Source organism: Leuciscus leuciscus (assembly GCF_965113295.1).
Source record: "Leuciscus leuciscus genome assembly, contig: HAP1_SCAFFOLD_428, whole genome shotgun sequence".
Classification (NCBI taxonomy): domain Eukaryota; kingdom Metazoa; phylum Chordata; class Actinopteri; order Cypriniformes; family Leuciscidae; genus Leuciscus; species Leuciscus leuciscus.
Genome location: NW_028118311.1, coordinates 30,798 through 43,309, shown reverse-complemented (window position 1 = coordinate 43,309; position 12,512 = coordinate 30,798). Strand labels below are relative to the sequence as shown.

At 38.0% G+C, this 12,512-nt stretch overlaps 1 protein-coding gene across 1 annotated transcript; it reads left to right on the top strand.

Annotated features, from left to right (window-relative positions):
* Positions 1-705: 705 nt before the first annotated feature.
* On the top strand, positions 706-3,210 carry LOC309491678 (uncharacterized protein). The gene is made up of 4 exons (XM_082190724.1): positions 706-783; positions 1,063-1,154; positions 2,480-2,559; positions 2,667-3,210. The coding sequence occupies exons 1-4, from the start codon at positions 779-781 to the stop codon at positions 2,811-2,813; spliced, it is 324 nt and encodes a 107-aa protein (XP_082046850.1). The 5' UTR covers positions 706-778; the 3' UTR covers positions 2,814-3,210.
* Positions 3,211-12,512: the final 9,302 nt, after the last annotated feature.

Genomic DNA, 12,512 nt, shown 5'->3' with positions numbered 1-12,512 from the left:
ACCGTTTTCCTGTTGGTTATATGGCGCGCGCGATCGATATCCGCATTTCAAGATCGCAGAGCTTGATGTAATTGTTATAAGATAAATACAGACGTTACAGATCTCTCATGAAAAGGCAACAGTAGGTTAGCATTAGCTACATGATAATAACTGTAAACCATCCGAATAAAGTACTGTATCCAGACATAATATTTTAAACTAACCATTCGGAAACGTCCTGCTGGAGCCGCTGAGTTGCAACTTCTTCATCCGTTGCTTCTCCATCTGGATCAGATTCTGGGTCAAACTGAAATGCTTGAAAGACTGCGTGTCTTCGTGCCATTGCAATATCCAACGTAAACATGCACGCCACGGTACCGTTGCGCAAGATGGTCAAGGCCACACCCACCCTCCACCTTGCGCCACCTTTCTCCTCCTTATTAGTATTTAAGGCTACAGACACTGAAACGGCCTGTCTGAAGGAAGCTCATTCTGGGACTGGCTTGTAGTGGCTATAATTCTGCACCGAGGCTGAATTTTTGGGAAGAGATTTCAGATACAGTACTAGGGACCACTAAGGCCTATATTAAAGCCTACAAAAAGTAGCATGTCATGGGACCTTTTAATATTTAGGACCTCTACACCTATAAAGTGGCCATCAAAGAGACATCGTGTGGAACTGGAGGAAGAGGATGACGAAGAAACCCTAATGGACACATCATCTGTAGTAGCACCTGAAGAGCAAGATTATACATTTGATCCAGCAGAGACGGACACAACTTTAACAGAGACAGCAGACATGTCGTAAGTTTCAAAACTGTGCATTTGTTTTAGAACAGGGGTGTCAAACTGAGTTCCTTGTTGGCCACAGCACTGCAGAGTTTACCTCTAATCATTATTAAACACACCTGAGGCAGCTAATCAACTCTCTAAGGCTCATCAAAAAAGTTCAAGTATGCCTGTTGATCCTTCTGGAACTGAGTTTAACACCCCTGGTTCAGAATTTTATTATTTTTATTATTATTATATTTTGTTACTTTTGTATTTAATATTTGTTAACCAGTACGAGTTTTTGTTTCTTAGTGCTCAAGCAAAATGGCAAAATGAGACGCTAGATCGCCTGAGTGAAAGGGAAAGGGTCATCGTTGGAGGTGACATGAGGGCTGACTCACCAGGTACATAGTTGTAAATAAGAAGGATGCATGGATGCTCGGGTATTTTCCGGATCATGAAGCATAACATGCATAGGTAGTATCTAATAGGGGTGTAACGATACATCGATATAACGTCTAACGATACGATGCATCGATTCCACTCTTAAAATATCGATATACACCTTTATTTTGACACTCCACATTCTCACGTAACATCCTTCCGCCAAAGCGCACATTTTCGTTTACTCACCAACCGCCTGCCGGTGTGTCTTTATAACATTAATCTCCTCATCTGAAATAGACGCCTGACAAGACTGACTAAACCCTATGTTTTTTCACAAAAGCCGGTTGTCCGCTGTCAAGGCATCGCGAGTTCATGTTTTACAGAGCAGAGACAAGCACTCGCACCCTTGTTGGTGAACGCGAGTCCGTTTTAGCTACTCAGTGCGCAGTATTCAGGTCAGATGTCACTTTGAAAAGACGCGCTGGCTAAGAGGAGTTTCGTCAAAGCTGACTAAGTGATCGAGGGTGGATAATTTCAATGAACTCGTGATATCTTCTTCAGGGCGTAAAAGGAAAATAAAACCGGAAACATTTTCACAGAACCTTACTAAAGCAGTTCGTTTAGTGGTGAGAGAAAAGCTCTCTGTACTGCGTGTACGTTATCACAACAACAAAGTTTGTCAGGCGTCTATGTCAGCTGAGGAGATTAACGTTACGAAGATTAACCGAGTGTTGTATTATTTATCATAGCAATTACTTGATTTTGTTTGACTCAGAGAAATGTGAATCTGCTCTGCAAAAAAAACAAAAAACTTTTAACATATTAAAGCATACTTTCAATTAACTTTGATTTTGTAATTTACCTGTATTTAAGTTATTATTATTATTATTAATCAAAACAACCCAGCTGCAGTTTGATTGATATTACTTGGAATGCACAATAATAATAATAAAAAACATGATTTATGAAAATGAACAAGAACGGAGTACTTGCAAATTACCTCTTCTGTTGTAAATGTCCCAATTGGGAGAGAGTGTGCAATTTTCAAAGAGTTTAATTAAACATTCATGTTATATATTTTGGTTGCATTTGTGAGTTAATAAAAACGTAACTGGTTGTGTGAACATAATATCTAAATATATCGATTAATCGATCGATATAGCCCTGAATCGAATCGAATCGTATCGTAGAATTTTTTGAAGTATCGGCAAATATCGTATCGCTGGCTGAGAGAATCGATATCGTATCGTATCGTGATGAACTGTCCGATTTACACCCCTAGTATCTAACTGAATTCAATGCACTCGTGGTAATAATGCTTTGTGTAATATTACTTTCAAAGGCCACTCTGCAAAGTTTGGAAGCTATACATTGATGGACCTTCAGACCAACACCGTTGTGGACACACCAGAGCTGGTTCAGGTGGGAGAGAAGAAATATCAGTATTTAAAAAAATTACATTTTGAGAAGTTTAAAACTTCTGGTTTGTCTAAGTTGATTGTTTCGTTCCCTATACTTGTCTATTTCAGAGTAACGAAGTGGGAGGAAGCTACCACATGGAAAAAGGATTACAGAGGAGCCTTGCCCTGTTGGAAGCTCGTGGTGTTACTCTGGAGTGTATTGTAACTGACCGCCGAATTACAGGGGGTACTGGGGGGTACTATACCCCCCAATGAAGACCCAGTAGGGGACAGAAATATCAGTTTTGGGGGGGTCAGATAATTTTTCTGATATTGTGAAAAAATATAATTACAGTTACAATACAAGTCAACTCCTATTTTCACTGTAGGAACATTTTAATGTAAAGCGATTTCAGACACCCCTATTGTGGACCGTACCATTTTTAACCACCATGGCGATAGAGAACGACTTCAACTTCTCAAGCAAGTGTCAACGTTGAATGACAAAACGCTAGTTTCAGAAAGTATCATTCTTTTCAACATTCCTTATTTGTATATTCAAAAATATTTAAAATAATCTAATTTAATAGTTATAATTTTTCAATGTAAATGATTTAATTTTATTGGTAACAGCCTAGTGTCTAATTATTTTAATTGAATATATTTATCAAATTTAAGAATTTGAAATGAAATATGGAGCATACATTTAATAAAATTAGGGGAAAATGCCCTTTATAAAGGTACAAAAAATGATTCTGAGTGTTTTCAAACAGTGATGTAATGAAACATTGACAATTTAAGCTTGAAGGGAGTAAAGCCTCTGTTTAGGCTATAAAGGAAATGTAATTTTGCCAAAAGAAGAACTTTTATTTTAAATAAATGTTCATTTTAAATCAGCCTACTTCAGTGTGATGTTACCATATTATCATGCTTAACACTAAGAATTTGAATAATTGTAATGTGATGATCAGATGCAGATCTAAATCAAAGAATATAGGCGGTTTGCGGGTGGATTTTTTATTTTTAAGGCGAGACACTACAGGTGAATAGGGTAAAATGTTTAAATAATAGATATCACCATGAAACTTCCTCAGTTGATTACTTACACAAGTATATAAAAAAATGTATTACAAGTTTTAGAAATGTATATGTTTAATTATGCAAATGAGGCATTATCTCATTAAATATGTACGATTTTGCATATATTTTCGGTAGATAGATCTGAACATATGATAAAGCCAGATGCAAAATAATTTTTTCATTTTGTTTACACACAAGATGAAAATAAAAACTCAGAGGGATTTCAGGATATATGCTTTCATTACCTAGGAAATTAAAATATACTGTCCATAGCCTTAAAAAATCGATTTTCACCATATTTTTTTTATTAAAATGTCACATAAATCAGGCCAGGAATGATTTATTAACAAATCCCTCTGAAAATATCTTCAGAATACTGCTAAGTGTATAACTGGAGAGTTTGGTGTACATAGGTGCTACATAGGCTGAGATGTTTCTACTGGAGAATGACAAAAAACTCATTTTGAGAAAACGGCAGTTAAAGAGTTAAATAGCTCTAAATGAGATTTCGTCGTTAGCTTTAAATCCCCCTTTGGACATTCACCATTGGTTACTGATAGAAAGGAAATGCCCATATTTGGGTTACAGAGCAGGAGACTCAGAGCTTTACAGCGATCCCGGTCATGACAGACTTCAGTAGACAGACGGATCTCGGCGTGTCGTGTGGGAATGATAACTTCTTGGTAAATTCGGGAGAAACTTACTGCCGCAAGTAAACAAAATGTAATAAAATAAACATCTTAATGTATATTTTCAACGTTTTCTTTATAGCAGCTTGAAAGAACACATATTGAAGGAGTAAACTAGCCCAAAATCTCAAAACTGACCACTGTCACGGTAGATGTATTCTCTGTTCCTTCTAGTCTTGTGTTTATGTTGTTGTGTGAGCGCGTGTGTTGTGGGCGTGAGTGTATGACATCACTTGATCCGCTCCAGCTGATCATCATCTCATCACCAGCTGCAAGCAATATCATGACTCCTTAAATACTTACCGTTGTTCTATCATCCTTGTCAGATCGTTGTTTGATGTCGTTGGTGTTCCGGTGTCCAGTTCCTGCCTTGTGTTCCTGTTCCCAGTTCCTGCCTTGTGTTCCTGTTCCCAGTTCCTGCCTTGTGTTCCTGTTCCCAGTTCCTGCCTTGTGTTCCTGTTCCCAGTTCCTGCCTTGTGTTCCTGTTCCTGTTCCCAGTTCCTGCCTTGTGTTCCTGTTCCAAGTCTTCGTTGTGGATTCACCCGTTGTCTCACCGTCACCTTCACTGCACTTCTTCACGGATCCTGACCATCGAAGTCCCTGCGTCACTCTTCCCATCGGCTTGCACTGTTGCACAGTTGGACTGTTGTTTGCACTATCTGAATAAATCACTTGCAATTGCTTCCTGTCTCGTATCCAGTCATTATGACAACCACTGCATGAAAAATCTTTGTTTTTGCCTGCCGTGTCTCGCCTTAATAGTGGATTCGGGCGACTCAAAGTGCACCAGATTAATGAATTTATCTTTAAAATGTACAACATTTTCTTACGGGGGGCATGCCCCCGGACCCCCCTAGAGGTACCAAGCTCCACCAACAGAAAAAATGGTGGAAAACACATTAGGCTATATGATGATCTACAAAAAAATACACATTTTTATTATCTTATTATTAAAATACATTATGATTTTACCACCTGCGCCTCATTTTGAGCCAGGAAAACCCTGAATAGGCAATAGGCTTCTTGTAAAGGTATTACTATTTACTAGTAATTAGAATGGTATTTCAGTGCACTTAACTTCTAACTTTTGGGAGTTGATCAAAACAGTTCTCTTTTGGATATATAATAACAATGAGATATTCTGTAGCCTACTGATTATCAGTTTGTCACATGTTTAGACCTTGTATGTGTGTTGCACAACACATGTTGCACTTGGCGATCACGGTGGGGATTGATATGGTAGTGGACCATGATGGTCATAGAAGAAGTGAAGGAGCAGTTCCCCCCAATTATGGTGGGGTAATTCGCACTCTGCCTCAGAGATTATGTCCATCAACCAGTTTTATGATGTGTGGCACATCGAAAAAGGTTTTATTCATTATAAATCGTACAAATTCAATAACATAGATTTATAAGTGGGTTTAATGTGAAAATTAAGAAATTGTGACAGTTTATAGGCATATCACAAATATTTAGTACTGGCAAACTGTGAACATCACTGTATTTATTCTCAGCAGTAAAATGCTTGTCTATATTTTTATTTACAGGGATTGTGAGGAAACTTGAAAACATTTCCAAGATGAAAGACTTGTGAAAAATTACGGAAATGGCAGAGAAGCATTAAAAACCACATTTACTGGACTGCATCATCTTCAACCACTGGAACAGAAAGAGTGGCAAAATGGAAATCGATTCTGAACCATGTCAGGAACGTACACAGAGGATCCAAACTTTCCTGCTCGTCTACATCATCTAAAGGGAAGCAGAGATAGAAACAAGTGGCTTGTTGCCAGTATGATACTGTAAACAAATATTATTTTTAGGCAACACGACATGTAAAAAAAAAGAAAAAAAAAGGGGACTGTTAGTCGAAGTGTAAATAACCTAAAATTAAAGTTATTAGTTGTAATTAATGCAATTTTTGTATCATTTCTCATAGGAACTCAGGCATTCTAAGCTGGAGAAAGTGATGACAAACACGCGGATTTTGAAGGACATCACCAAACTAAGTCCACATCACCAGACTTCATCTTTGGAGTCATTTCATAGTGACATTCTACGGTTTGCCCCAAAAAATTTGGTGTTTGTCACGGTTCATAGATCCAATGTCTCTCTCTAGTCTCGTGCCTTGTTGTTTACATGTGTGTGAGTGGGTGTGTCCGGATCGTTACGGTTGATCAGTATCCAGCTGCAATCACTCATCATCACCAGCTGCCACTCATCTCATCTCCTAGAAATGCTCACCACTTTCTCATCTCCTTTGTCAGATCGTTGCATGAAGTCTCTGTGTTGTCTGATCCTGTTCCCGTGCCTCGTGTCCCGTCTTGAGTTCCTGTGTTCCGGTTTCGCGTCTTTGTTGGATTACGTTTCATGTCTGGATCACGTCATCACTCATCAGAGCACGCTGCACTTCATCCATCACTCCGTGTCTGACCATCAAAGTCCCTGTGCCACCGCCTGCATCACCCGGATTATTCATCATCATCATCATCATCATCATCGACTATTAAATAAAAGCTTTTTACTTGCACATTGTGTCCTCGTTTCTGACGTAACAGTGTTCCCATTTCTTGGAATGTTGTGCAGGTAATTTAACTGCTGTTAAAATAACTTTACATCACTATAGGCTATTTTCCTGAATTGTGTCTGTGCACTTGCAGACTAAACCTGGCTGCATTTCATTACAATGAAAATGCTGGTCGTGCACAAGCAACATCATCAACAGGATATAAATTTATAAATACATTTTGTTTTATTGCACAGAGTACCTAGATGACCTGCAGGACCTAATATTTGAGCATGTTTTTGTGGACCCTGCTCCATACATGGATGAGGTACTTAAGATACCCATACTATCAGACCTTTGTGCGGAGTATGAGCGGCCAGACAAGGAGGAGGTCATTTCCACCATGGTGTCCAGATTCAATCATCAGCTGGTAGGAAACCAACATATCTGCCCTGATCATCTGGAAACTCACGGCGAACCCTCATCACCACACAGCCTAGAAATCCAGACCTAAATCTAACTCGCTGAGCAAATTCAACTTGTGCTCTCGCGAGAACTCTGGAATACCAGGGTAAGGTTCCATAGTCGGCTCGATAAATGTATGCATTCTGAAGAGAATACACGTTTAAACAAACAGGATCCAATCCAGGATGCTCAGTCATTATATATATAAAGATATTGGGAAGAATGTTGATAAAGCAAACCGGTTTGGTTACCATTGACTTCTACTACATGAAGGGGAAAAAACTGATTAATTGTTATAATTATTATTTTATTTTATTTGTATTTTTTTTTGTGTTTGACAGAATAAAGTAATTGAGGTCTGGAACAACATGAGTGTTTGAGTGAATGATGATGAACTATCTCTTCAAGAGGGAAAAACTTTTTGTTTGCCTTGTCAGTTTATTTATTTGTATTTCAACCCTTAAAGAAATAAGCTACACATGTCAACAACAGCAATAGGAATAAAAATGATAAATAAATCATTTTTATTAATAATATTGCCAGCAATTAAGCCACTATCAGTATAAACAGGCTTTTTTAATAAAGTTATAAACACTAAATTAATAAAACATCTGAGAGATTATGATAAAGTACAATTAAGACTAGTTTATGGACTTACATGAAAAGCATTTGAACTATATCTCATGACTTTACTGTCACCTTGTGTTCAGATTTGATGGAAGTATAATGTTTGGGGTTTCTTGACAGACTTCGCCATCAAGTGGACATGTGCAGGTACTGCAGGTTTCACTGGACTCTGGGTTGCAACTTTCCATAGGCCTACGTTTAGCGGCTTTAGATGCTCTCTGAAGCGCAGACAGAGGAGCGAAACATAACGATGTCTCTTGTCAAAAAAAACTGCTTCTTTCAGCAGGTTATTTTCGCTATGTAATATGTATTGATTGAAAAAATGGAGAATAATAAAATTCGGATTTCAAACGCAACGCCGAGTTTATGAAACTCAAATTAAGATTATATTTACAGTGAATTTAGTTTTAACATTTAATTTTGTCTTTTGATGAGATTTACAAATATATATTCTTAGAGCCAAGGATTTCCATGGGAATAAATCCATATTAGCCTAATGTGCTAATTAATGTGTGTTGTCATTGACAAATAAATAAATATACAGTTTACATATCTATATATAGAAAGAAAAATATTTCCAAAACAGTACGCACACACACACACACACACACACACACACACACTGAAAAAAAGGTTTTCATTCATCCAATTAAAAAAAATGTAGGGTTCACATCTATATTTTATAACTTGAGCCAATGAAAAATAAATAACTTGCCCTAACCAATATTTTCTATGTATTTTCTAAACCTTGGCACAAAGTATATTTTTCTTATTGAAGAAAGTCAATTAATTTAAATTCTGTTTTTGATCTAAACAAAAATATATAGATTTAATATAATAAAAAATCACATTTAAGAAATATGTATTAGACATTATTTGTTTTCTCCAATCAAATAGATATAGATTTAATTATACAATTATTTCTCATTTTTAAAAATACAAATTAATTGAAATGATTTATTTTAGACAAACAAAAAGATGTGGATTTAATAAAACATGTTTACCATTAAGGAACATTTCTTAATATTTAATCTTGTCCAAAATAATTTAAAAAAGAAAGAATTTTCATTACATAGATATTTATTAACTTATACATTACTTACACATATCCACAATTTCAGTACTCAAGTGTCAGATTTTCAACTTCTAAGAGCTGGCAAACATTGACCTTAGAAAACAACAGCCTTAACCGAGAACAATGCAGTGAATTAGGGAAATGTGACAATTTCTCAGTTTCATCACTACTAGAAATGCAGCTGTAGTCAGTATCTCACTATCTTCCTTTTTTTTTTTTTTTTTTATCTATCTCTTGTTCTTCAAAGTATGTACTGTGACACGTCCACCCAGTTACCTTTACACGCACACATGCACAAACGCACACACACAAACGCACGCATCTGTCAGTTCCTGACTGTATTGGTTTTGTTTTGGTTGTTTGTTTGTTTGTTTATTTGTTTTCCCTGTTTGTGATCCCAATTTATGTACATCTTGCAGTAAAAAAAAATTAAAAATAAAAAGATTCTCACTATCTCTGTCCCCGTTGTATTTTATGATGCTACAAATGATATCCAACTGTAAAAAAAAAACATTGTTGAAAAGTCAAAAATTGGAATGGAAGTACAGAGTTGTTGCTATACACCGTCCCATTTCATCTCATTGGTGTAAACTGGCAGCTTTCAGAACGCTGCAGCACGTAGCATTGCGTAGAACGTGCACAAATTTTTGTGCAAAACATTTTTTTCTGTGCTCCAAATATTGTTTACTGCATCACTTTATATATTCATTAAGTATTATTGATTTGAAAAGTTTTAATATCGTAATATTTAGAAAATGCATTAACGTTATCCCGTATGACATTTTGACTGGTGTCGTCACATGATTCTCAGTTAAACCGCTTAAAATACATTGTTTAAAATTGAGATTTTAGTAATAAGTAAAAAACACCCCCATAAAGATAATAACTACTTTGATGTGCAGTTTTAACCTTTTTGAATTTTTTATCAGTTGAAAACCTTATTTGTCACTGGCCCAGATATTCACAAGAAATACAGTTAATAACCAGTAATAGTTATATTAAGACTAGTGAGACAAGTGATAATGATATAATTTACGTTAATACTTATCATATGATATTATGAGCCTATAATATAGGCTACAAGACATAGGCCTACTATATATTACATATAATATATAGCCTATTAAAATACGTATGAAGTGTCTAAAAATGTATGTTTACTATAATAAAGTACCTGGAATAAACTTCTGGCATTTTTGGTTGATGTTATAGCGCACACAGTTGTTTCCGCACGGAAATATGATGGTTTGCTCATCAAAATACAACAAATTATTCCTCACTCCTGTCCGCAATCCGAATATATAATGAGACTGTGCCACTACAGTAGCCATCTTGACAAAATTATTAGCTAACAGTTTGTAGAAAAATACTATTTAAACGAGTTGTCTGGTTTGTTTGACGTTGAAATCTTGTTGAAATCTGTTTAACGCTGCAGTAGTGACTGGTCGAGATATGTGTTTAATGCCCGTGCGCTGGCTTCGCCGAGTAACCTTGAAATTGTACATTCGTCGAAAAACAAATATTTCTTTGAGCTCTTAATGAAAAATATTTATATTTAACAATGTTTTGAACGAAAAAAATATTACCTGCAAAATAAAACAAATAATGGTAAAATGAATTGAAACTAAGACAAATGTTTTATTGGATGAGGTTGAAAACCTTTTATTAATGTGTACATGCATTCATATAAATCATGTACAATTTCAATTAAATATTTGAAATGACACAACATTTAGCAAATATGCTACATAAATAGTCAATTTGGTAGCAACTGGGTGGTTGCTGTGGGGAACACGGTGGAGCAAGTGTTCTCTGTGGGATCTTGGCAGGCACAGACACTCCCTTTTGGATATTCTTCTGCCTCTGCTGCTTAGGGATCCTGAGGTTTGCGGAAGACACAAGCACTGGTGCATTTTGCAAATGCTGCCTCAGCAGCTCAGGGTTTTTAGGATTTCTCCTCTTGGAGATCTTGTCTGGCATTGGTGCTCCATGTGAGGAGCATGTGAGCACCTTTGAGGAAGCCACTGGTGCCCTCTGTAGTGACTGGATGGGTGTGGGTGTTTCTAAAGCGGCCTTTTTCAGATGTTTAGTCAAATATTCGGGGATCCTGAGTTTTCCTCTTTTTTGGGACCCTATGGGCACAGGTGCTCCCTTTGGGCACGCAGCAGGCACAGGTGCTCCCTTTGGAGATGCAGCAGGCACAGGTGCTCCCTTTGGAGATGCAGCAGGCACAGGTGCTCCCTTTGGGCACGCAGCAGGCACAGGTGCTCCCTTTGGAGATGCAGCAGGCACAGGTGCTCCCTTTGGAGATGCAGCAGGCACAGGTGCTCCCTTTGGAGATGCAGCAGGCACAGGTGCTCCCTTTGGGCACGCAGCAGGCACAGGTGCTCCCTTTGGAGATGCAGCAGGCACAGGTGCTCCCTTTGGAGATGCAGCAGGCACAGGTGCTCCCTTTGGGCACGCAGCAGGCACAGGTGCTCGCTTTGGGGACACAACAGGCACAGGTGCTTCCTTTGGAGATGCAGCAGGCACAGGTGCTCGCTTTGGGGACACAACAGGCACAGGTGCTGAGTGCTGAGCTTTCTCCAATGTATCACCGAAGACCAGGGATGAGGTGAGATCCTCTTTTTTAGCACTGGGAGAGTTCTGCTGCCTCCACTGCTTCGTTGTCTTCAGTTCTCCCCGCTTATATTTCCCATCTGAGAAGCCCGAGTGCTGGGAATGAGCCTTCTCAGATGCTTCACTGAAGACCGGGGATGTGGGGCATGATGTTTCTCCTTCCTCCACTGTTTCCCACCACTGGTCTGAGATGAGGTCCTCATAGTCAGGATACTTAGATATGGGGTCTGAAACTTCCATTATCGCCCACCACCGCCCCGCAGCAAGGGCTGTAGTGAGCTCATCTGACAATTCAGTTGATGAGGACTGCTCTGCACTCTCAAAAATGGTGGGCATGGTTGACATACTCGAAAATTAACTAGAAGTGAACAATACTTCTTGCAATTTATATCTGTGAAACACTATGAAAGAAAGAGAAACAGAAGAGATTATTTGAATAATCAATTTTGTATCAATTTCCCTACTAATATGCACAACTCAGATGCACATAATGTAAATGTATATAGTAATTTCACAATCGCCTACTCGCTACAAGAAGAATAAATCCGCGGCACTGTTTATACTCACGATCATTATGACGTAACAGTCGACAGTTGACGTCACAGTCGGCCACACGAATTGACGTCACAGTCAGCCACCCGAGTTGACGTCACAGTCAGCCACCCGAGTTGACGTAACAGTCGGTCACACGAGTGACGTCACAGTCGACCACAAGAGTTTGAGAGGAATGGAAGACCTAGGCTGTTTCGCTGTATTAAAAGTGAACATGCAATACAAACAAAGACTGACTTAGCTTTTTTAATTCATGATTGTTCATAGAAAAACTAGCGCTGTTTATTATTTATTTTTAGCATTTGCAGCTGGTGCATAAACGGGAGCAAGTGAAGCTGGCATACATTTTGTTATTAAGAATA